Consider the following 24,915-nt stretch of genomic DNA (forward strand, 5'->3'; position numbering starts at 1 on the left):
CCTTGTCTTTGACTAGCCGACGGGACCCGGGACCTATGACGTCACTCCTGGACAGCGCAAAGTAGGGTCGTAGGACTAATCACTAATACCTAAGTACTCTCGCCGCCCAGAAACGAGGAAATAAGCCCCGCCCGAATCACGGTGTTGGTGGATACGCTGAGCGGTAGCGAACCCATGACCCGAGCCGTTATCAAGGACTAAACCCAATTCAAGCGGTTCGTAATCATGCCACGCTTACCCAATGGAGGAAATCACTGAAACGGTCGAATTTGGAAGAAAGGAATAACACGATTTATTTCCACTTTGTACAATAAGAAGAAGAGGAAGAAAACACAGTGCAGTCTTAAACATTCTTAACTTATCCCAAGACAAACAGGCCTGTTCACTCTCAGACACACTCACACAGGGTTGCAGACGAACAGGTCAGCACGTCCAGGAATGGCGTCCGGGCAGCTCTTCCTCCGGTCCCCAACTCGCACCGCGAAGCAGATGAAACAGACGGCAGGAGCTCTCCACGTGTCGTTTGGCGCGCACGGGATTATTACAGGGCGAACGGTAGGACTGGCTTTTGCGGTTACACTTGCGGCTCAGCCACGTACGTAATAAGCGAACTGTTCAATAACCGCGAACAATGCGCTTCTCAATCAATGGCCTCGAAACTGTCGTGTGCACGCCGGTCCTCTCAATGCAGTTCTCACACGAGTGCTCCGGATCAGTTCTCTCCCCACTCGAGCGCCTGCCTCTCCCTTCTCGTAACTCCGTATGCATGCGAGTCCTTCTCATAAGTCCTTCTGGCCAGTCCTCATAAGGGCAGTTCTCTCGCATCAGTCCTGTCGCACGAGTCCTGTTCAAGGGCTTTGTGTGCTGGCTTATATAGCCTTGCCCAGCGAACCCTCTCGAACTTACTAGACGCTCTGTACCACGCCCTATCAAGCCATGCCCTCTCAGCCCTGGTTGACTGTTGCTCTTACCGTCACCGCCTTCTGACGCGCTGCTTGACGCGGCCACACCTCGACCCTTTCGCTCCTCCCTCTTCTTAGGCCTACCTCGTGGTCCCCGACTAGTTTCGAGCAAAACCAAGGGCAGTGAACGCTGCTGGTAGCCAAAGCGTAACAAACTTGAGGGATGCCAAATGGGGCGCGGGATCGAGTTTGCCCATAGATGAAAACGAAGGGTGGCCGCAAAATGAAAAGGACCTAAGCTCATTTCTTTACACAACGCAGATATCACTAGGGAAATGGCCTACTCTTACACATACTATGACATAACTAATTCTAATGGGCCTACGTGTTGCTTGTGGACTCACTATGGGGGGCAAACCTTTAACCTTTAATGATGTCATATTTACAATCTCAAAACCTCAACAATATATATATTGTTAACTCCATCTATTTAACCTCCAACATCTCAAATACGATTTACTGAATTTCATTTGCACAACATTCATTCCTTTACATAACTTATTTGTTATAGAGTCAATATGATCATGATACCGGCCCAACAGCATGATACTTGTGAAAGATACCTTGGGACAATTAAGTTTCCCCTGTGGAAATCTCTCCAGAATAATTTTTTTTTAATTCGCATGTCAACTTTATCACGGGATCAAACTCCGAACTCCGAACTGACATATTGTCATTACTGCAATTTCTCCTTCAGGCTGATGTGCAGGAGATTGTTCCAACACTTGGTTTCAATTCCGAAAGATTGACACTTGGAAGGTGCTGTCTTTATTCCTCTTACATCAAGCTTTTTCACACTCATGCTTTTTTGCGAGGCAAATCTTATATTATGCAATGACAAACATTTCATCAAACTTATTAACTTTAACCCCTTCCCATTCCGTCCTCCCCCCACTCCCACCTCTCCGCAACACTGCTTGTTTCTTTGAAATTATTCTTGTAACGTCTGCATCTGCTCCCTACAGCCTCTGTCTCACGGTTTTTGACATGTCAGGCCAAAACAGGTACAGAGACCTCTGGCAGCATTATTACAGGTGAGAATTACCACCGCAGGTAACTAGCCCTCTCTTACTTCTTAAACTTGGTCTTCATCAGTACACTAACTGAACCAGAGCATGCAAGTTAATATTACCAACACAATACCTTTATGTATGTATATATATATATATATATATATGTATATATATATATATATATATATATATATATATATATATATATATATATATATATATATATATGACTCCATGGTAAGATCTCCAACCTTTAATTGAACAAACAATGACTCAACGTTTCGATTAACAACATGTGAAGCCACACGCCTCCGTTAATCTTCCTCAAGAGTGATAAAATCATCTCAACATCCCCTTACATGCACAGTGGGCGGGGTATATGCAAAGTGGGGTGGGCAATGCTGGACAGCCAATGAAACCGTATCACACCGCTCTCGTGAACAGAGACGTTACCGACCAAATTCAAAAATCAACCGCATATTAACAGCTCAAAATAATCCTGTAAGCAATGCTGGATTATAACGCAAGTGTTGAGAAAATCCGGAACAATCATTACATTTAATCAAAAGTTAAACTTGCAAACAATTAAATTGTAAATTAAATTAAAACTGTAAATATATTAAAGCCAAAATTTTTTAAGACAAAATAAAATTGTCACATTATCAAGATCATCACATGTGGCCCTATGCGGTAAAGGTGAATGCGGGAAGGAGGTTGGTTTTAGGGGGGATAAAATGGGGGGGGGGGAACCAGAGGGGGTTGGAAGTGGATGGGGGGGGGTGTGTGGGAGAGGGGTGGTTTGGAGGTGGGAGGGGGCAATTGTCCGAATAAAAACCTTGTGTGATATATTATGTGGACTCGTTGTTCAAAGTACGGAATGCCTGCTTCGTTTACACAAGAGTGGGTCAAAAGCTACCGGTTGGTGTGTTCGAGCGTTGGTGTGTTCTCCCTTTTGTACCGGGGGTTTCACAGAGGGTCGGCAGAATTTTGAAATCGGCAGGAGTGAGGGTGAGTTTCACACCGGTTTTCACCCTTCGCCAAGCCCTTATGAGGGTCAAGGACAAGCTTCCGAGGAAGGATAGGTCAGGGGTGGTATACGTGGTGCCCTGTGGTTGTGGAGCTGAGTATGTAGGTGAAACCGGGAGGACCTTAGGTCAACGTATTACTGAACACCAAAAAGCATTTGAATGTAATTATCCTAGCAGATCTGCTATTGCCAAACATGGCCTTAAGGAAGGCCACACACCTTTATGGGACAGGGTTGATATTTTGGGCTCCACACCCAACAGAAACAGAAGACGTGTTTTGGAGGCTTGGCACACAGAAGAAACTGTTACCTCGATCACACAAGAGGTCGTTGACTTACCGGTAGCTTTTGACCCACTCTTGTGTAAACGAAGCAGGCATTCCGTACTTTGAACAACGAGTCCACATAATATATCACACAAGGTTTTTATTCTGACAATTGCCCCCTCCCACCTCCAATCCCTCCAAACCACCCCTCTCCCACACCCCCCCCCCCCCATCCACTTCCAACCCCCTCTGGTTCCCCCCCCCCCCCCATTTTATCCCCCCTAAAACCAACCTCCTTCCCGCATTCACCTTTACCGCATAGGGCCACATGTGATGATCTTGATAATGTGACAATTTTATTTTGTCTTAAAAAATTTTGGCTTTAATATATTTACAGTTTTAATTTAATTTACAATTTAATTGTTTGCAAGTTTAACTTTTGATTAAATGTAATGATTGTTCCGGATTTTCTCAACACTTGCGTTATAATCCAGCATTGCTTACAGGATTATTTTGAGCTGTTAATATGCGGTTGATTTTTGAATTTGGTCGGTAACGTCTCTGTTCACGAGAGCGGTGTGATACGGTTTCATTGGCTGTCCAGCATTGCCCACCCCACTTTGCATATACCCCGCCCACTGTGCATGTAAGGGGATGTTGAGATGATTTTATCACTCTTGAGGAAGATTAACGGAGGCGTGTGGCTTCACATGTTGTTAATCGAAACGTTGAGTCATTGTTTGTTCAATTAAAGGTTGGAGATCTTACCATGGAGTCATTTGGATATACTCCCAACCGCAAATCTTTGCATATATATATATATATATATATATATATATATATATATATATATATATATATATATATATATATATTGTTGTGGATATGAGAATGGTTTGTTTTTTTTGTTGTTGTAGTGTAAATTGTTGTTAAAATATCGCCCTCCTTACTCCAGTGTTGTATAAAGGTCAAAGGGCGTTCCCATAGTTAGTTCCATAAAGCATACATGAAGGACACCATAATATCCCTGTTCAGTAGTTTATTTCCTTATTATGTGTATTAGGGTAAGGCCTTGTCTTCCATTAAGATGACACTCCATTGCACCAGGTGAAATAAGAGTAGATTCCGTTCACATTCCCTTTTCGTCAATTGCCATTCGCATTGCCAACTACAATTGCTGCCATTAAGCATGTGCTCAGCTCGGGGAAGAAGGGCGTGCCCGCCCATCGTCATCAAGGGTGGAGTCAGAGGGCCTGTGCCCACCAATCAGGGCCGAAGCGAGCTCACCGAGGGGCGTGTCCTGAAGGCCGGCGGCTTGATCGCCTGAGGCGCTATAAAAGCACGCACGCAAGAGCCGAGTGCGTGGTTGGACCAAGCGAGAGACGTGCAAAGAGAGGTGCGTCAGAGAGTTGGCAGGACACAAGCAGCGCAAAGCATTGAGAGAAGGAACCATGAGAGCAAGCATTGAGAGAAGGAGTTCTGAGAGCAAGCATTGAGAGAAGGAGTTCTGAGAGCAAGCATTGAGAGAGTGTCCTGAGAGCAAGCAAGAGGAGTACCACGAGCAGTACCAGCAGCTTTGAACTCCACCAAGCGGCATTGGCTCCACTAGGCAGCTTTAACTCGACCGGCGGAGCTCGTCCCGCGGCAGCTCGCACGACCGCAGCTTGGGCGTTGACGGCGGTGCCGACCGTGGCCGCGGAGGAACGGAGCTGCCGCTCCCGGCCCGACCGTGACCCAGTTCCAGTGGACCTTCCTCTCCCTCCAGCCATCCACCTCCTGCCATTCCTATCATCATTCCCCGCGTGAGTCTGTCTTTTGTTTGTTCTGTCCCTGGGTATTAATTAAGCCTGTATAGTTAAGCTAAGTTTCGCTGTGTCGCCTTGCCTCTTCTGTAAATTATTTTATTATCCTTCCTTCTCCTTGGTTATTTTGGTCTTGTAAATAGTAAATAAATTATATTTGTATTCCTTACCCGTTGTCTTTCTTCTTCTTCACATCCTTCGCTTTAGTCTTTTCCCCATTGAATATCTGTGGCGCGATTCGACCAACGTTCAGGAATCGGGTTAGTCGGGGTAACTGTTAGGGCCGCGGTGCCATCCACTCGGCAAACCAACATCTTATCCGCGGTCCGTAACAATATATATATATATATATATATATATTGTTGCGGATATGAGGACTGTATTTTTTTTTATTGTGTGCTTTATTATTATTATTGTTTATTCTGCGCCTCCTGCCTCCGGAGTTGTGTAAAGATAAAAAGGGCGTCTCGGTAGTTATTCCATGAAACACCACATTGCAGGACCCGATAAAACCCTTGTTCAGTAGCTTATATCTTATTATGTGTTTTAGAGTAAGGCCTTGTCTTCCATTAAAATGACACTCCATTGCACCGAGTAAAAGAGATAGATTCCCTTCATTCCCATTCCCAAAAACCTCCATTTCCCCTTTCGTCATGGCCAAGCCTCAATTTGGCAATTACATCCCCTCCAAAGCCGCCATTGACCACGAGGCAGGGTTGGGGAAGAAAGGCGGGTCTCCACCTCGTCATAGAGGGGAGGAGTAAGTCGGCCCCGCTCATCCAACCCAGAATGAGGGGTTTGGCTTGAGAGGGCGGAGAGAGAATGCTGGGGGAGGTTCGAAAAGGGTGAAGGGCGGGGCCTATATAACCCGCCGTGGGGACGCTCCCAAAGAGAGACAAGCAGATGAGTCCAAGAAATGAGCTGAAAGGCTGAGCTGAGCTGCGTGGTGAGGTGGACAGGAAAGAGCTGGGTCGTCAGAGCAGGGCTGAGTCGTGAGGGCCAAAAGCAGAAGATCATCCAGGGAAGCACAAAGCCTGCTATTCGTCACCTTGCTCGCCAGCAGCAGCGTCTACAGCAGCAACAAGACTCGACAGCCGTTTGGGGCCTGGACGGCAGTTTGGAGCAGGGCCGCGAAGGGACGGCGGCTGCCGAACGCGCCGATTCGTGCTGCTGAACAAATTGGACTTTCCTCTCCTTCCAGCCAATTCCTATCATCATTCCCCGTGTGAGTCGTCTTTGTTTGTTCTGTCCTGGGTATTAATTAAGCCTGTTAGATAAGCTAGTATTTTCCCTGTGTCTCTAAAAGCTTCTGTATATTATTTTATTATCTTTCCTTCTCCTTGGTTACTTTGAGCCTGTAAATAGTAATAAATAGTAATCGTATTTCAAACCTTTCTTTGCCTTCGTCTTCCTTTTCTTCACATCCGTCGTCTTAGTCTTTTCCCTCATTGAATAGCGGTGGCGCGATACGGCCAACGTTTGGGTAAATCGGGTTTAGTCGGGGAACAACTGTTCGGCCGCGGTTACCTCCGCTCGGTAAAAATAACATCTAATCCGCGGACCGTAACAAATTGGTAGTCAGGAGTTGGGATTCGAACCTGGGACTAAATTTATTTAGCCCAAATTTTGGAACACCAATTGTACTATTGGCCGTAACAAATTGGTGTCGGGGAGTGAGATACGGACCCGAAGCGCGCTTAACGCGCTCAAAATTACGAGCTGCTGGAAATTTGTGTTGTAAAGCAAAACCCGAATTTTGAAATCGCGCCATGGCTGGTCAAGGCGACGGGATGCCGGTGGGAGAGATACAGATAGACGGGGTAGAATCGACCCAGGACCTCGGGGAACTGTATGTGGAGGAAAGGGTGGAGGAGAGTAAAGAAGGTGTGGTTGAGGGGGTATCAGGCGCACAAAATGGCGCTCTCGCGCACGTGGTTGAGGGGGCCACGGCCACGGAACCAATGAGCGCGGTCCAAATGCAAGCCTTCATGGCCCAATTCATGGTGGAAATGCAGAAAGTAAACGACAGTATGGAACAAATGGAAGACAGAAGGAGGGCTGATAGTGAAAAAATGGAAAACAGAATGATGGGGGCCCTTATGGACAAAATGAGGGACGAAGCGAGGGCTCAGAGTGAGCAATTGGGGGTAATGAGGGACGAAGCGAGGGCTCAGAGTGAGCAATTGGGGGTAATGAGGGACGAAGCGAGGGGTACCGGTGAGGGATTAGAAAAAAAATTTGAGAGGCTAGGAAGCAAAATGGAGCGAATCGGCAAAATTGCGAACAGAATGGGTGACCGCATGCAAAGATGCGGGGAGACCATGGATCGCATGGTGGGCGAGAAGGTCCCAGGGGTGCACGAGGAGGTAACGCGGGTCGAGAAGTGCTGGTTGAGCGAAGCGGAGGAAAGCGCGGGTACAATGACGGAGGTAGAAATCGCGACCCGGGGTTTGGAAAAGCCGGCGACCGATGAGGTAGAGGGAATTTTATTAAAGCCAACGGTCGTCGAGGTGAGTAAAGAAAAAGTGGAAGTGGGCATTGAAATTGAAGAGACCGGGGACTTAGAAAACCACTCGCGGCCGGAGGAGGTGATGGTATATGTACAAGGTCGGTGCTCAACTCATAATGATGTGCTCACCAACCAAATAAAGAGTTTGCAGGTTTTGGTGCAGGGAGGAAGAAGAACCCCGAAGGTGAGACGTGCTGTGTATTGTGCGGGGAGATTTTGTAAGAGGATGTTTGGCGACAAAATAATTTTCGCGCGCTTGGGATCGAGGAAGCATCCGGGCGTTGGTGAAGGGTCCCGTGGGAGGAAAGAGTGTGCGTCGGCGAGTGGGTGTGTTATAAAGTGTGGGAGTGAAACTGAGTGCGAACGAGGATGCACGTCGGTGTGTACGGAATGTGACACAGGGAGTGAGAGCAATACGGAGTGTACGTGCGAGGGTGAGTGTGACACGGAGAGTAAGGTGGTGGTGGAACGTGTGCGAGAAAGCACACCTGAATTGGTAGTAGCGCGAGTGTGGGAGAGCCCATGTGAGCGCGTTAGTGGGTGGATGCCAGAGTGCACGCCCATGGTGAGTGTTACGGAGGACGTAACGGAGGAGAGGTGTGGACCGAGGTGTACGCAAGAGTGTGCGCGAGAGGTGTGGTGTGTAACAGGGAGAGCGTTGGTGGAATGGACGGACGGCGTTGGAACGCCGGGTTTTGGGAGTGTGAAAGGGGTTGTGTATGCGTGTGAGCATGCAGTTGAAGCATCGACGGTAACCGGGTTAGCGGTTAGAGCGACGGATAGCCGATGCGAGCACTCGGGGCGCGGCGTGCTTTGTTGGATGCAGGGCCCGGCGCGGATCGAAGCTGCGTCGTCTCTCTTCGAAGCGTCGTTGCCGATTCGGGCTTGGCCCCGCCCCGCACGGTCGAGTCCGGGCCTTGGCGGGCGAGGCGACCGGTCCGGTTCAAGGGTGAGTGGGAGGAAGCGGAACGGTGCCCCCTGGCGGGGACGGGGTTCCGACCGGGGGAGATTGAGCCATCGGGCCCGGGATCGCAAGGTACCGCGCCGAGATGGTGCGTGGAATCTCGGCCCGACCAAACCACCTCCCTTGAACCGAAAGCCGGACGGATTCAACCTGCAGGCAACCAAACCACCCGAATTCATTGCTCGGCTTTGCGAAGCCGAGATTAATGATGTCATGACGCACCGAGGCTAGGATATAGCGGACTGTGATGATGATGATAGTGATAGTGATTTGATCCGAAATTTAGAAAAGTGAATGGAATTGGCAGTAATTGGAAATTTTTGATTGGTTGGAAATTGGACGTGCCAAATTGGTAGTAGGCGATGCCCCATGTGATGGGATGGCCAATCCACCATCCCTCACAGAGGGGGGCACAGGAGCACTAGTTTATGGGGTTGATGGCAGTGAAAACTAGCCCGGGTGGGTTAGGATATATCGTGTGTAGGGATCTAGCGAAGATGACATTAGGTAACGTTAAGATTAGGTAGTGACAATGACACCTGTAGTGGGGACGCAGGTAGATTAGAGTGGATGATAATGACGTGGTATGTGCTTAGTTCAAAGGGAAAACGGGGAGCACTAAGTTAGCAGGGCAACAGGTAGTTCAGATGATGCCGGGTGTATGGTTAAAAGGTGTGATTGCACAGGTGTGCAACTGAACAGGTGGATGGAGCAGTGTTTGAGTGAGTGATAGTGATGTGAGTTGTGTTGACCAACTGGTCCAGGAAGAGGAGGAGGGTGCAGGTGGCACCAGGTGTGAGTCCACAGGTGTGCAACAACAGGTGAATGGAGAACAGGTGTATGGAATAAATGGTAGTGTGGAGTATTTGGAGTATTGGAATGGATGGTCGTGGAGTGAGTAGGATGGAAACTATGGAGTGGAATGGATGGTGCGATGGTGTGAATGGGGGAAGAGTGGACCCCCATCACGAATACCCGGGGAGGGTAGTGTAAGTGTTAGGTAGAGGGTATAGGTAAATTGTGGTTGGATATTGGCATCTGTGGTGCGGGTGGAAGAATGATGTTTGGATGGGTGCATTAGTGTTGTGGAAATGGCTGGGCCTGTAGCCTGTTAGTGTGTGTAGTTGGTTTGGGCACTCCACCACTGTGAGGATGTCGGCCAGGTGAGGCCGCAGGTGGGCTCTGGGAGCCGGTAGAGTTGTTGTGGATGGGGCCCGAGGATCCGGAGGACGGACCCGGGTAGCCCAGTGCCAGAGGGCACCAAGGGGTGACAGAGCCAGGAGGGGCCTTCCCCAGTTAGATAGGTTAGGGTGAGGAGCTAGGTAAGCTCGGGTGGCAACTACAGTGGTGGAGGTGTGCAGGTGGGTAGACCTGCTGGGAGAGCTACACGTCACAGCCCAGAAATTGTGCAAGGGCACCGGGAGATGAATCGGGGGAGTGAGACCCCAAATTGAGCAGCACCACAGTTTGGTCAATGGGAATTGGTTTTTAGAACCCGTAGTGTAAGTTGGCCAATGGATTGGCAGGGAGAGACCCCGGGTAGAGTAAAGTGTGTTAAAGTCATTTAGAAAGTAGTTAGGATGAAAATCTCCTCGCACCATCTGCATCCACTCACCTGAGATGACGTACCTCCACACCATGCCATGTTTAATTATTTTTATGTGCAAATGTTTTGGATTGTGAGACGCATCATGACGTGGGTGTGACATTGTGCTTTGTGTTCCATCTCTTCCTCCTTATGAGGATTGATGACGAAATTGGGTGATGGCAAATTTTGGTTAGAGGGATTGTGGTGACGAATTTGATAAGGGAAATATGGGGAGACGTGACAGTAGCGACTAATTTGTAAATGTGTAGATTTTTGTACATATGTGGTAAGGGCAAGGGTAGTGTAGGTGACAGGGGGGGTGACGTACGGTAGGGACGAGCTTTCTCACTTCGCCCTCCGTACGCATTTCGCCATGCATTGCCTTGTTTGATGTGTACCCTTGTGACCTTACCCCTCGCTCATTTGTCTTCCCCCTTTTGTCTCCCACATGACCTGTGCGCCATTGGGCGCCGAGGGGAGCGTGCGTGAGTCCGCCATTGTGCGCACGAGATTCTCAGAACCAGCATGCATTGCGTTGATGTACCACTTTATGGACCGCTGTTCTGCGGCCAAGTACCACTTGATGGACCCCAGGTTCTGGGGCAGGGCACCTCTGTTGGAGACCGGCCATAGTGGCCAGGGAATCTTGCTTGCGGACCTCGGTAAGGCGGCACCTATGCCAAACAGGTGGACCACCCTTAGTTGGCCACTGAGGCCCTAAATAAAAATGAACACAAGTTGTGCTTTTTATTATTTCCAAGTAGGCCGCATGAAGCCAGAAGACGTCGGGAAGAACATCGGCCCAGCAGAGAAAGAGAAGACCACCACCAGTTGTTTTGTTGTGTTTATTATGAACCGTGGTGACTGTGCACCGAGTGGTGCTTTTGGTGCTTTGTGGTGCTTTTGGTGCTTTTGGGTGCTTTGGTGGTATTGGTACTGGTGCATCGATGCAATGCGTGCTGTCTCCTCCCTCCCAACAGGAATTTCTTTTTCTTGTTCCCTAAAAAGAAAAAAAAAACACAGGTCCTGGGTTGCGTTGTAAATAAGAAATAACGTCACTGTAAATAATGCTCCCCACCGTAAATGTATAGTTTGAGAACAATTCCGTAATTCGGTTAGCTGTGGGCTTGAGTCTGTTAGACAGGGTGCAATGCAATAGGGGGACATACTTATTTGTGTTTTAAGATTGTCACACTCAGGGTCAGGTTAATTGTAGAGGGAATTACACCTACGTGTCACACTAAGTTAAAGTTTTGTAGGCCCGAGGACGGGCCTGAAGAAAGGAGGGTGCAGTGTAACGAATTTGAGAAGTGTAACGGTTTTGAGAAGTGTAACAATTTTGGAGAAAGTGTAACGAATGTGAAAAGTATGGTTTTGTTGTGTGTAACACCCTCGTAATGTAAATAATGGTCACAGCCGTCCTCCTAGTTAATTCCATGAAACTTACACACAGGCCACGATATATCTTTTTAAATAGTTTATTTCCTTATTCTATGTAGGCTAAATATGTGTTTCCCACTAGATTGACTCTGCATTGCATCAAACGAAATAAAGCGTAGGCCCCTCCGATGATCCATGGCAGCTCAAGTGCCAGGGATTCCCCCACTTGAGCTTTGACAGCAACCGTTTATTGCAGTACTGAACTGCTGTGCAACGTGACGGCGCCTTACCTGCAGCTGCTGACCGGTTTTCGCCATTTGCGGCCATTACGAACAAGGGGAGTGGCTAGAGAAGACGGGTCGCCCCCTCGTCATAGGGGGGAGGAGTAAGTCGGCCCCGCTCATCCAACCCAGAACAAGGGGTTTGGCTAAGAGAGGGCGGAGCGGGAACCCCCGAGAAAGTGCGCGAAGGTTCGGTGAGGAAACCAATATAAGCCGCCGCGGGACGCACTCCACCCTCTTGCTCTGACCCCGTCCTCTTGCTTGCTGTCGCTCGTTGTTGCTGGGGAGAAGGAAGACGCCTGAACGAGCAGGTGTGTGCGAGCCATCGTGCGACCAGCTGCGCTGCAGCTAAGGGGGCAGCTAAGGGGCCGCAGGCCACGAAAAGGACGCGCCAGGCAGCAATCCACGCTGGACCCTCCATTGCCTCCCAAAACAACCATCCATCCTCAAGCCATACCTGCCTGCAATATCCCCCGTGTAAGTGTGAACGTCGTCTGTCCTAATCGTTGTCCTGGGGTTAAGTAAATTGACTAGTATAAGCTAACGATTCACTGTGTGACTGCTTCTTCCATCCATTGCTTGTAAATAACTTTGATCGCTCCTTCTTTTTGCTTGTGTGTATAATAAATCCTGTTATTCCTCCGTACTCTGTCTTCTTCTCTCTTCCTTCTCTTTCGGTCGCTTTAGAGGTTTCCAAATTGAATATCTGTGGTGCGATCTGGTCAACGTTGGGGGAGTCGGGCCAATCGGGGATCCTGTAACGGTCGCGGTTGACCATCCGCTCGGCCCAAAGTAACATCTTAACCGCGTCCGTAACAATATATATATATATATATATATATATATATATATATATATATATATATATATATATATATATATATATATATATATATAATTAGGGTGGTCCTCAAATGTACACCAAAAAATAAAATTGGACTTTTTTCAGGTGCTTGTTGCTAAAATTGTTCCTTATTGTGAAAAAATGAAATGTGCCAAAGATGGTTTCTATACGACTTTATTTACTACTGTCACACATGGGTTGAAAATTACAATGTTTCAGTATCGACACACAAAATTGTTTTTAATAAACTAACACTCAGATGTAATCCCAAATCAGTAAGAATGTATGACAATCATCATAAACACACAGAGTAAGAGTCCTCCAGACCATTGATTCCTCATTTATAAGTTCTGTGGTAAATTATTTCCTCCTTATCTTCTTTGCGTCGGGGAACTGATGGCGATGCCACTCAACAACTTGCAACAGGTACTGGCGCTGCTGTTCATCCTTTGTCAAGACTTGATTGTCGTCCTGTATTAATGCTACACCACGTTCTGCAAAGTCGTTGACAGTGGCAATACCACGCAATACTTGCTGTGATGACTGAAATGATGGGTCATCGGCCCACTCACCAGGGTCCTTTTCTAGGAAATCAGTATTGACTTTGAATGCAGTAAAAATTCGCAGTGAGGCAGAAGTAACAAAATCTGCAACAGTCTTGGCAGCGATGGCTTCTTTTGCTGTAAGATCCACATGTACCCGTGGTTGAGGATTCTCTTGGCATTCTTCTTTAAGAGCAGCTACTATCATTCGCTTGACATCAAGCTCAACACTATCATCAAACAGAGCAAGTCCTGCCAGTTCTTCGCTGAGGTATCACAAGTGATTGGAAAGCTTTTTGCTGGTGGCTTCGGCAATCACTGAATCAGGATAGAAAATGAGTGCTTTTAAGAGAGCTAGGTCTCCAGCGGGAGCACCAATGGCAGATGGAGCGCTGAACCAGGCTTTGGTATACACTGCTCCAACAAATGCTGTAAAACGCTTTATGCCAGTGAGTTCCTTTGGGGTCAGTCGAAACTGATCACGGAACAAGTAGATCTTGATTCCATAAATCACACAGGCCATCCATCTTGCCCGATGCATGGCTCCTGGCTGCATGAACCTGAATCCTCTCGGAGGACGCTCACCAAACAGAATAATAGTCAACTCAAGAAGTTCACGGTAGTCATCTCGTAGTTGGCCCAATTCCAGTTTCTGGATGCAGAATGAAACGACATCTTCTTTGCAACTTTAAAATACACCTGAAACTACAGAGTCCAGGTCATCAGGCATCATTGGCTTAAACTTGCTTTGGTCAATGGAATTCCAGTTTGACTGGAAATGCTTGAAGACGGCTATCTCAGGTCCTTTTGATGGACCAAGAAATGGTTTGAATGCTGCCATTGCTGCCTCTACCACTAGTTCCAGAATGTGATGCTGGCATGCAAAATGTAATCGTGGTCGTCCAAGCTTTTGCTGCAAAATAGTGCACCCACCAAGTGCTGAACCAGTGTTGCTGACTGTCGTGTCAAAGCTCATACCTGCCACCATGTCTTGCAAATGCCATTCTTCTAGGCATTGCATAACAGCAGCAGCTGTTGCTAGTCCAGTTCCTGCTGGCAGCTTTGGCACACCCAGAAGCTTTCCAGTTCCTTGTGGGTCACTGACAATGACAGGAAGGCGATCAACTTTTTTAGTCCCATCGTCTGGAAGGAGCTTGCCATCCCAATGAACCACCAGACTTGTGTTTGGAGCATAGGATGCCTGGATGTCACCTGCAATTGTCTTCCGTTGGATCCGCCTGGATTTCCTGATCGATGTGTGGTTGATGGCCAACTCTGAAGGGTCGTGTCCCAGAGCAGAAGCTGCTGCTGACAAGATGTGAACAGCTGATCGATCGCTAACCTTGGTGCGTTCGAGAGCTGCTGTTAGGTCCGGTGTAACAATGCTACTTGCACGCTTTCGGCTCTGCCTGTTTGAAGCAGATAGAACACCAGAGTCATCATGATCACTGGCTTCAGCACTGCTGTCTGTTGATGATGCTAGCTCAAGAGTCTCCTCTCGGGCTGCTTTCTTCTCTTTTTCATGCTGCTCTCTTTCAGTCAACACCTTGTCGTGTTGATGTGTCCGCTCCTCTTTTCCTGCTAGCACCTTGTCAACACCAACCATAAAGCCCCGTCGACCTGGCTCCCGTTGTGCCTTAAGGAATTCACGGTCCTCTGGTATTTTGATCAGATCAAGGACATCAACATGAGCAATGTCAAATAAGTCACGTAGACCGGTTTGAAACTGCTCTTCTTTCTTTATCTGAGGGACAGATCGCCGGCTCTTTCCTTTCAGGATGGATCTGTATTGTTCTACTTTTCTCTCTAGTTTTGCAATGATATTCCGCTCATCTGCAGTGGGGATCCGTGCTTTCTCCCAGATGCATAATGTCTCACGAACAACAGTTGTTGCGGCACTGCTTATATCCAATTTCTCAGCATGATGTAGCTTAAAGTATCGCTGCAGAATCTCTTGCCAAGATGGGAGCCGAGTTTCTGGTAGTTTTTCAATATGGCAGCCTATCAGCCACACATGGTTCTTTTTTCTGGTTGCTCTTCTTGAAGTACTTGCACTCGCCATCATAACTGAAACAAACCGAAATAATTTCTGTATAGTGCTGATTAGCAGATTAGCAGGGGCCATGTGACATTAGCAGGGTCGGAGTGAACTCCATTCAATGTACAATGTGTGCTGAGTGGGTTCATCAAAAATGTAGTGGTCTGAGAGGGTCATTAACCAGTGTGGCAGCTACATTCAAATGTAAGGTGTGCACAGAGGGAGCTGCAGATGGAGGAAATGTTGAGTTGGATCTTGGAGACGGCGTGAAGCTGGAAGGTGTGAAAACATTTTGCTACCTCGGAGACATGTTGAATGGAGAAGGTGGATCAGACTCGGCAACGGTTGCTCTAGTGAGATGTGCATGGAAGAAGTTTCGGGAACTGAGTGGCGTGCTGATGAGGAGGAGAGTGTCGCTGAAGCTGAAGGGAAAGGTGTATGCTGCATGTGTGAGAAGTGTTATGATTTATGGGAGCGAGACATGGGTAATGAACGTAGAGCAGCAACGAAGGCTGGAAAGGGTGGAAATGCGAATGGTTCGATGGATGTGCGGAGTATCGTTGAGAGAGAGGAAGACAAATGATGAATTGCGAAAGATGATGGGAATATTGCCTGTGATTGATGCTGTGAAGAGGAACAGGTTGAGATGGTTTGGTCATGTGTTGAGGAAGGATGAAAGTGACTGGTTGAGAAGAGTGATGGAAGTTAATGTAGAAGGAAGTAGAGGACGGGGAAGACCGAGAAAGACTTGGCTAAAGATGGTGGAAGAAGAAATGCGGGCAAGGGGGTTAACAAGGAGAGATGCAGAAAATAGGGCAAAATGGAGAAGATTGTCATGGGGACCGCAAGGCTAACCCCCGCTCTAGCAGGGAACATGGCCTTAAAATGCATGTTGTTGTTGTGTTGTATGTGACAGTGGTAAAAGTTTTCAAAATGAAATGAAATTTTACCCAATTTGTTCTCTCTACAGGTGTAATAAAAAAATGGAAAAGCACTTTAGAAAAGTTAATGTTTACATTTGAGGACCACCCTAATATATATATATATATATATATATATATATATATATATATATATATATATATATATATATATATATATATATATATATATATATATATATATACATATATATATATATATATACTGAAACGCAAAAGAAACTTACCACCTTTGAAACATTTAAATATCAACAATAACACTGCGTGTAGTAAATGTGTGAACTTATTTGTGGACAATAGTGTCCTTACTGTCAGACAAAACGGTCACGGATGGTCACTTGAACCTTCAATGGTCACTTCATAGCACAGCTGTTGAACAGCCGTTTTGACTGTCAGTGATTAGCCAAGGGGTACGGGATGATTTTAATGAGCTGCACGTGATGTCTTGATATTGGCTTTAAAAAGGCCAGTGCAAAATGGGCATTTCAATCAACATGCCACGATTGTCAAGGGATCAACGGCAGCGTGCCCTGGGCATGCTGCAAGGCAGACTGAGCTACCGTGAGGTGGCACGTCGCCTTGGCTGTTCACACCAGACGATATCGGCCCTGGTGGACAGAGACACCCTCCACAACTCTGCAGATGACAGACCTCGATCAGGGAGGCCAAGAGTCACCACTGCAAGGCAGGACAGGCAGATGGTCCGAAGTCACCTGCGGGATCGATTCCGTCCAGCATCCCGCACTGCGGCAGAAACTCCGGGGCGTGCAAACCCACGGATCTCCAATGATACTGCACGAAGACGAATGCATGACTATGGTCTGACTGCCAGAACACCATACAGAGGCCCCGTGATGACGGCTGCCCATCGCCGCAACCGACAGAGATGGTGCCAGCAGCATCTGCGGTGGACCTTGTCGCAGTGGAACGAGGTCGCTTTCAGCGATGAGTCAAGGTTCTGTGTGGACAGTCCTGATGGGCGTGAGCGTGTCTGGAGAAGAACTGGCGAGCGATATGCCGATTGTTGCGTGCGTCAAGCCAATAGGTGGGGTGGCCCAAGTGTGATGGTGTGGGCCGCCATATCAGGCCGGTACAGGACGCCACTGGTGGTTGTGGATGGGAATCTTAACGCCCAGCGGTATGTGGATAACATCTTGCGACCTCATCTGCTGCCATTCCTGCTAGACCACCCAGAACTGAGAACCTTTCAGCATGACAACGCTCGTCCCCATGCTGCTCGCTTTACCACTGCATTTCTCCAAGGCGAGAACATCAACACCATGCAGTGGCCCGCGCTCTCCCCTGACCTGAATCCCATAGAGCACCTGTGGGATGAGCTTGGGAGACGCGTAGTTGGCAGGGCCAGGACACGGGCAGAGCTGCTTCAGACATTGAGGACTGAGTGGGACAGAATCCAGCAGCAATCCATCCAAAGACTGGTAGGCAGTATACGCCGACGTTGCACTGCCTGTATCCAAAACAATGGTGGCCACACACGCTATTGAAAGGGGACTGACATTGCACCCTGTGCTGTTCTGTACTGTAGAACAAACTGATGAGATGGTGTATCTTGGTCAAAAACATGACATGTCATCAATAAAATGCCAATGTTTCAATTAGCAATTGTTGGTTTGTTTTATTTTGAACTGTTACAATTTTATTACATTTCAAACAAGTGGTAAGTTTCTTTTGCGTTTCAGTATATATATATACATACACATATGTATGTATGTATGTATGCATATACTCTTCACAACAATTATGAATCCTCTAATATTATGGCTTAATGCAAGCACACATGCAAAAATGAAAGGAATACTTTATGTTTTACCCCAGGGTAGAGCAGTATTGTTATAGTACAATGTACTATTTGTTCATAATGTTCCACCCAAATGTGAAGATTTTTGTCAAAAACTGAAAATATTCTGGTCATCGGTATATCGTGATTCAACAGACATTTCTAATACCGTGTTTCTGTGGAATGCTCAACCTAGGTTTAAAACAGAGCTGCCCCTACACGAGTTCTCCTGCAGCCCACCTCTACAGTATATTGTCTATCCGTGCTAAGTGAAAGGCTCCCGACTGAGTGGGTGTTTTTGATGAATGTGGGTGGTTCTTTCTCAGTAAGCTTTGAGTGAAAACCGATAGGTTTTCAGGGTGTCTCCGAAGTCTGCACCCAGAAGAAAAAATAGGTATTTTACTTTTAAAGTTAAATGAACTCGTTTTTTATATCGGTTTTCACCCCTCAGCCCAATGGGCTAAGGAGTATTGTCGTCAGGGATGTCGTCCAGGCGGGCGTCCGGGCGTCCGTCAACTTTTGGTTTGTCAATTTCAAGGAGAACGGCTTGTCCGATTAAATCAATTTTTGCAGTGTGTGTTGGGGTTGAGTAGAGGAACGTTCCTTTCGAAAATGGGCGCTCTGCGATTTTCAATATGGCCGCCACGGTAGCCATCTTGAAATTAGTTTCCGTCAATTTCAAGGAGCATGGCTTGTCCGATTAAATCCACTACCAGAGGTACCCGCCCTACGGGCGGGGCTTCAATTGGAAGGCCCAAATGAAAAGACTAAATATGAGAAATTGAAGGCTTTTTTTCTTTTAAATGATTTATATAAACATCCGTTAAATCTCGATCAGTGCAGCATTTTGTGTGGCACCCAGGAAAATAACGTCATGCGGTAGCAAGTATCAGCAGGATGTGGCAGTGTGGGAGTCCACGTTTCTGATCCTCCTTCATGCCGAAGTAGCCCACCACTTCTCCAACCATTCCGCTCTTCAGATCCGCCATGACAGATTTAAGCTTGATACTGAAGACGCGTGCAGTTAGTACTCCCGATGTTGTATGTACTCCCGATATCGTATGTACTCCCGATACATGTTTCCTTCATTGTAGAAACTTCCAAATCAACAGGTAAAAGGATTTTGAGCCGATAGGTGTTACGGCCTTGGCAAGATCGATGGAGACAGCGATCTGTTAGCATATACACTGCCCAAATAGCTATGTGGCATTCTCTCATGTAGAGATTAACCGTTGTTTGAACTTTGGCCGAGGTCATTATTTACTTTTAATGATGTTTATATACGAATGATGTTTATATTGGTTTTGGGTCGTCCTTTCCGCATATCTCGTAGGATTGTAAGTTGGAGAAACAGCCGTGATGGCGGGTTAGGGGTTTGGAATTCTCTCAAGCAGGGATTCAACCCATGTCCTTATAAAAGGTCTTTGTCCGAGGTCACCGAGTCCGATCGATGCAGCTGTGCAGCGATCGGTGCAGCCGTTTGTGCGGCACCCGGGAAAGCCACATCGTCACACTGAGAACAATGAACGTTATGCGAACGCGAATGTTATGCGGGAGTCCAAACCTGAGAATGCTGGAGACTAAAGTTGAAATTGGGAAAACTAAATAGCTTATTTTACTCCTGGAGATCCCAGGATTATCCACCCAAAATATCGTTGAGATCGGTTCAGCAGTTTTTATGGTACCTTCGAACAGACAGACAGACGGACATTTGGTGAATTATAGCAAGATAATAATAAATTTCACACTAAGTGTGTGTGTGTGTGTGTGTGTGTGTGTGTATGTATGTGTGTATGTGTGTGTGTGTGTGTGTGTGTGTGTGTGTGTGTGTGTGTATGTATGTGTGTATGTGTGTGTGTGTGTGTGTGTGTGTGTGTGTGTGTGTGTGTGTGTGTGTGTGTGTATATATGTATGTATGTGTGTATATGTATATGTGTGTGTGTGTGTGTGTGTGTGTATGTGTGTGTGTGTGTATATGTGTATGTGTGTGTGTGTGTATATGTTTGTATGTGTGTGTGTGTATATGTATGTATGTGTGTGTATATGTATATGTTGTATGTTTATGATGGGGCTCAGCGGTTTACCTGAGCCTGACGGCGAAGGGCAAGGTACACGCTGGCCCGTCCAGTGTAGCGTGCGTGCGGCCCCGGACATCGAAGAGCGTTTTTTTTTTTTTTTTGTATCCATAATCGAGGCTCGTGAAAGAGCTAACATTTATCACACAAACAAATCAAACAGACAAAGAACCAAAGTATATAAAAAGGGGAGCGGTAGACAAGATGGGGAGAGAAGGGGAAGCACATAAACACAACATTTGTGAGGGACATCGGGAATGTGTGGGAGGGAGAGGGCTTGGGGGGAGGCGGCGTGGGAAGCGGGTGGGGGGTGGGAGAAGTATAAACACAAGGACACCAAGGACTTCCAGGAAATAAGTTGGTATTTCAAAAAAGAGGATTTGGGGTGAAATTAGCGGGGGTAGAAAAGGTCAAAGTTTTGGATGGGGGAAGATAAGAGATGGTGGTGAACAGCTGTTTTAAAGACCTGGAGGGAGGAGTGGGATTGAAGGGAGTGGGGGAGTTTGTTCCAGAGGCGGGAGAAAAGAGGAATGAAAGAGTGAAGGTGAGCAGAGAGTCTTGATTTTGGCATTTTAACCATAAGAGGGTTACAGGCAGATCTTGTGCGACCTTTAGGAATATTTGGGGGACAGAGCCCAGAGAGAGCTGGAGGAGCAAGGCCAGAGAAGAGTCGGTAGAAGATAGAAAGACCACCAACCTGCCTGCGGTGAGTAAGTGAAAGGCCCTCGGAGGTAGCTTCATCACGGGAGATTCCAATGATTCTGAACGCTTTGGTTTCAACAGCATGACGACGATCTAGGTGTGAGGCAGGAGCACCAGACCAGAGGGGAGAGCAGTATTCCATTGAGCTGCGGATGAAAGCGTTGTATGTGGTGAGGAGCTCAGGTGTGCCAAGGAAGGACTTCGCACGACGGAGGATGCCCAGTCAGCGACTGGCTTTGGAGGCCAGATTTGAAATGTGGTTTTCCCAGGAAAGATCATGGCAGATAGTGAGACCCAAAAGCTTGAGTGACGGAACTTCTTGGAGAGGATTATTCAGAAAGTGGAGGGGAGGGTTGTCCAGTCGGTCTTTTCGGAGAGACATCGTAAGAGTGTGAGTTTTGTCAGGATTGAAAGACATGTTCCACTTGTTTGCCCAGTCAGTGATTTTGTCCAGGTCTGCAGAGAGTGAGGAGGCTGCAGACTGCCGATCTGAGGGATGAGGAATGGTGCGGTAGAGAGTTGAGTCATCAGCAAAGAGATAGAGAGGATTTTCAAGAGAGTGGGAGAGATCATTGATGAAGACCAGAAAAAGCACAGGGCCCAGAACACTGCCTTGGGGAACTCCAGCCTGAACAGGAGGAGGAGATGAGAGAAATCCATTCAGGGCCACACGTTGACTACGACTAGAGTGGAAGTCTGCCAGCCATGCGTGGAGATTTCCATGGATACCAAAGGAGGAGAGTTTGGTGAGCAGAGCGGGGTGCCAGACCGTATCGAAGGCACGTATGCCGAGGGAGACAGCTCTAATTTCCTGTTTGGCATTGAGGACCTCCATCCATTGTTGAGACAGCAGAAGCAGCATGTCCAGAGTAGAGTGACCTGGTCTGAAACCAAATTGATGATCAGAGATCAAGCCATTGGAGAAGAGGAAAGATTTCATATCCGAAGCAATGATGGATTCCATGACTTTGCTGATAATTGGGAGAAGGCTGATTGGTCTGTAGTTGTTAGGATCTGTTTTTGCACCTTTTTTGTGTAAAGCGGTGATGTTGGCTGATTTCCAAGCAGATGGCAGTTGACCTTGAGCAAAAGAGAGGGTGAAGAGAACAGAGAGAGGGAGTGAAAGAGCGGAAGAACAGGATTTTAGGACCCGTGGGTTGATGCCGTCAGGTCCAGTTGCAGAATCAGAGTCGAGGGTTGACAGAAACTTTTCCACCTTGTCAGGAGGAAAGGACACAGAGTCCAGGAGCAGCTGGGTACGACTGGGTACGGTGGGTACAGAAAGGGTTGGGTTTGGGACACAAGATTTAGAGGCAAACACAGAGTTGAGGCATTCAGCTTTTTCACGTGTGGAGTCACCTGTGGAGCCGTTTGAGGTGAGGGAGGGGATGGAGGGGGAACAAACACCAGAAACAGATTTGACCAGATGCCACCAGGATTTGGAAGAGGGAGACAGAGAAGAGAGTTCGGTCTTGAGAACGGAGAGATATTGTTCCCTGGCTCTCCTGAGGGTGGACACACACTTGTTTCGGGCTTTGTGAAAGGAAATGAGATTTCCTTCCATTGGATTTACTTTCCAGGAGACGAAGGCAAGTTGTTTCTGGGCAAAAGCCTCACCACAAGATTCCGTGTACCATGGACGGGAGGAAGGGTATGACAACTGAAGTCGAGATGGGATAAATCTGTGCATGAGAGAGAGCAATTTACTTTGGAAGAATTCCCAGGATGAGTTGATGTCAGAGGTGGTAGAGATGGGAGACCAGTCCAGATGATTGATGGCTGCTTGAAGACCGTGCCAGTTGGCCTGAGTGAAATGCCAGACTCGTCGACACTGAGGAGGCTCCCTGCGAATGGTCAGAGAGATGTCCACTTTAACAAGCACATGATCAGATGAGCCGATTGGAGCAGAAGAAGAGCAGCAGACATTTTCAGGGAAGTTAGTCATAACCAAGTCCAGAAGAGAAGATGCTCCGTTCACTGAGATCCGGGTCGGGAATTTGACTGATTATGTCAGTCCCAGTGAGTCGCATAAGTCCTTTGCTGAAGAGCCATGGCTGGTGAGAGAGGTACCCACACCCAGCCAACTGGCATGGTGACAATTGAAATCACCACATATGAGGAAGAGAGAGTTGGGATGGGTAGATAGAAGTTGGTCCATATTATCAGACAGCGAGATGTAGATGGAGTCATCACTGTTTGGTGGACGGTACAACACACATATGAACAAGAGGTGGGAGCGAAGGGGAAGCCGTAGCCAGAGGTATTCCTGGGGGTGAGGTGGAGAGAGGGCAGTGCAGGGCGAGTGAGAAAGAGAGTTATTGATAAAGATAGCAACCCCACCTCCAGGACGAGGCTCAGGTCTATCATACCGGAGGAGGGAGTAACCCGGGAGAGATACTAAGGAATCAGAGACATCATGAAGGAGGAAGGTTTCTGTTTGGCAGATCACGTCTGGTTTGTCAGAAGCAACCTGTATGGAGAGATCAGTTAAGTTTAAACGAAGGCCCCGGATGTTTGAGGTCCATACCGTTAATGAAGAGGAAGGGGGAGCGTCGGATACAGAACAGGGGGGAGGAGGGGTAGGGTAAGATGTGGAAGAGGAGGAAGAGGTAGGGAGAGCTGTTGAAGGTGTCAGAGATTTCAGAATAGCTCTGAGAAAGGGAAGGATGGGGTGGACAAAAGGTTTGATGGTGATTGGGTGAGGCACAATGAGGTGTTATTTGAGGAGGGGGAAGAGCGAAGCAGGAGGTTCGGGGAGATGGAGGTGAGAGTTGGAAGGGGGAAGAAGCGGGGAGGACGCTTTGAGGAGGAGGGGTGAGAGGGGGGGAATGGAGAAGAAATGAGGGTGGGGAGATTTGAAGGGGAGGGGTGAGGGGGGAGTTTATGAGGGGAGGGGTTAGGGGGGAGTATAGGAGGGAAGGGACAAGGGGAGGGATTTGAAAGGGATGAGCAGGGATGGGAGATGGGGCAGATTTGGAGGGGAGGGGTGAGGGGGGAGTCTAGTAGTGGAGGGGTGAGGGGGAGTCTTGGAGGTGAGGGGTGTGGGTGGAGTTTAGGAGGGAAGGGGCAAGGGGGGAGATTTGAAAGGGATGGGTGTTGGGGAGGATTTGGAGGGGAGACAAAAGGGGGAAGATTTGAAAGGGATGGGTGATGGGGAAGATTTGGAGGGGAGGGGTGATGGGGAAGTTTTGGAGGGGGGGGGGGTGAGATTGGATTTTGGAAAATGTACGATTAATGGGAAACGAACATTTATAGCAAAATGAGTTTCTTGTGACCTTCGAGTTAAAAATACATTTGAGGACGCTGAAGGGGGTGGGGGGGGGGGGGAGGGGGTGGAGTGCAGGAGAGTTTAGGGAATGTAGAAAAGAGGCACTGTAAGAGATGGAATTTTTTTGGGGGATGAATAGATTTTGTGATCAAATCGAAAGCAACCTTTTAAAGAAGAAGAAGAAAAAGGTGTTATTATATATGACAGAATACAGTACATCAGGGGAAAGTTTGAACATTTTTTAAATTGAGCAGTGAAAACTATCTGGGGAAATGGAGGAGAAACACGTGGTCGAAGAACGAACGAACGAATAAGAACAACGAATGAACGAATAAGAACAACGAATAAGAACAGAGAAGAAAATATTTTTTTGGGGGGTTTTTTTTATTTATTTTTTTGAGTTGAGATTTTAAACAAGGAAGTAGGCTATGGGGTGAAAAGACTGGGAAAAACAGAGAACTAAAGTTATTGGAGCACAAAAGACGGACCGCTGAGAGAAAAACAAAGCCTCAAGGTCGGACACGGTAGCCTACAAGTACAAGGCCTCAAAAGACACGACACGAATTAACACGATTTTCTATACAGGTATGAAAGATTTACACCGAGAATCTTCCTAGGGACACACTATAGGTACAAACACCATAAAATAAATACAGTTTTAACGAAAATACAAATGGGAACAATTACTTAACTTCGATTTCGATGGAGAGCGTGGACAGCTGCGAATAAAAGAAACCTCGCCGTCAAGACCGGAAGCCGAAGTCCAAGGCATTAAACATTCATTAAACATTAAACGTTCATTAAACATTAAACGTTCATTAAAGGATTACGAAACGAAAAACATTACGAAATTACGTTCACACCATCACGTCAAACACCACCGTGAACACATACATCGTCACAACATCGTCACAA

At 47.4% G+C, this 24,915-nt stretch overlaps 1 protein-coding gene across 2 annotated transcripts in view; it reads left to right on the forward strand.

The window, feature by feature from the left end:
• The window catches only part of ARL6 (ARF like GTPase 6), a 54,236-nt gene that overhangs the window by 20,074 nt on the left and 9,247 nt on the right, over positions 1 to 24,915 (forward strand). For both annotated transcript variants that reach the window (XM_068099041.2, XM_068099047.2), the window contains exons 3-4: positions 1,660 to 1,721; positions 1,928 to 1,996. In XM_068099041.2, coding sequence (XP_067955142.1) covers positions 1,660 to 1,721; positions 1,928 to 1,996 — 131 coding nt within the window. The remainder of the gene's footprint in view (positions 1 to 1,659; positions 1,722 to 1,927; positions 1,997 to 24,915) is intronic.

Source organism: Myxine glutinosa, chromosome 1, assembly GCF_964187855.1.
Source record: "Myxine glutinosa chromosome 1, kmMyxGlut1.1, whole genome shotgun sequence".
Lineage (NCBI taxonomy): Eukaryota > Metazoa > Chordata > Myxini > Myxiniformes > Myxinidae > Myxine > Myxine glutinosa.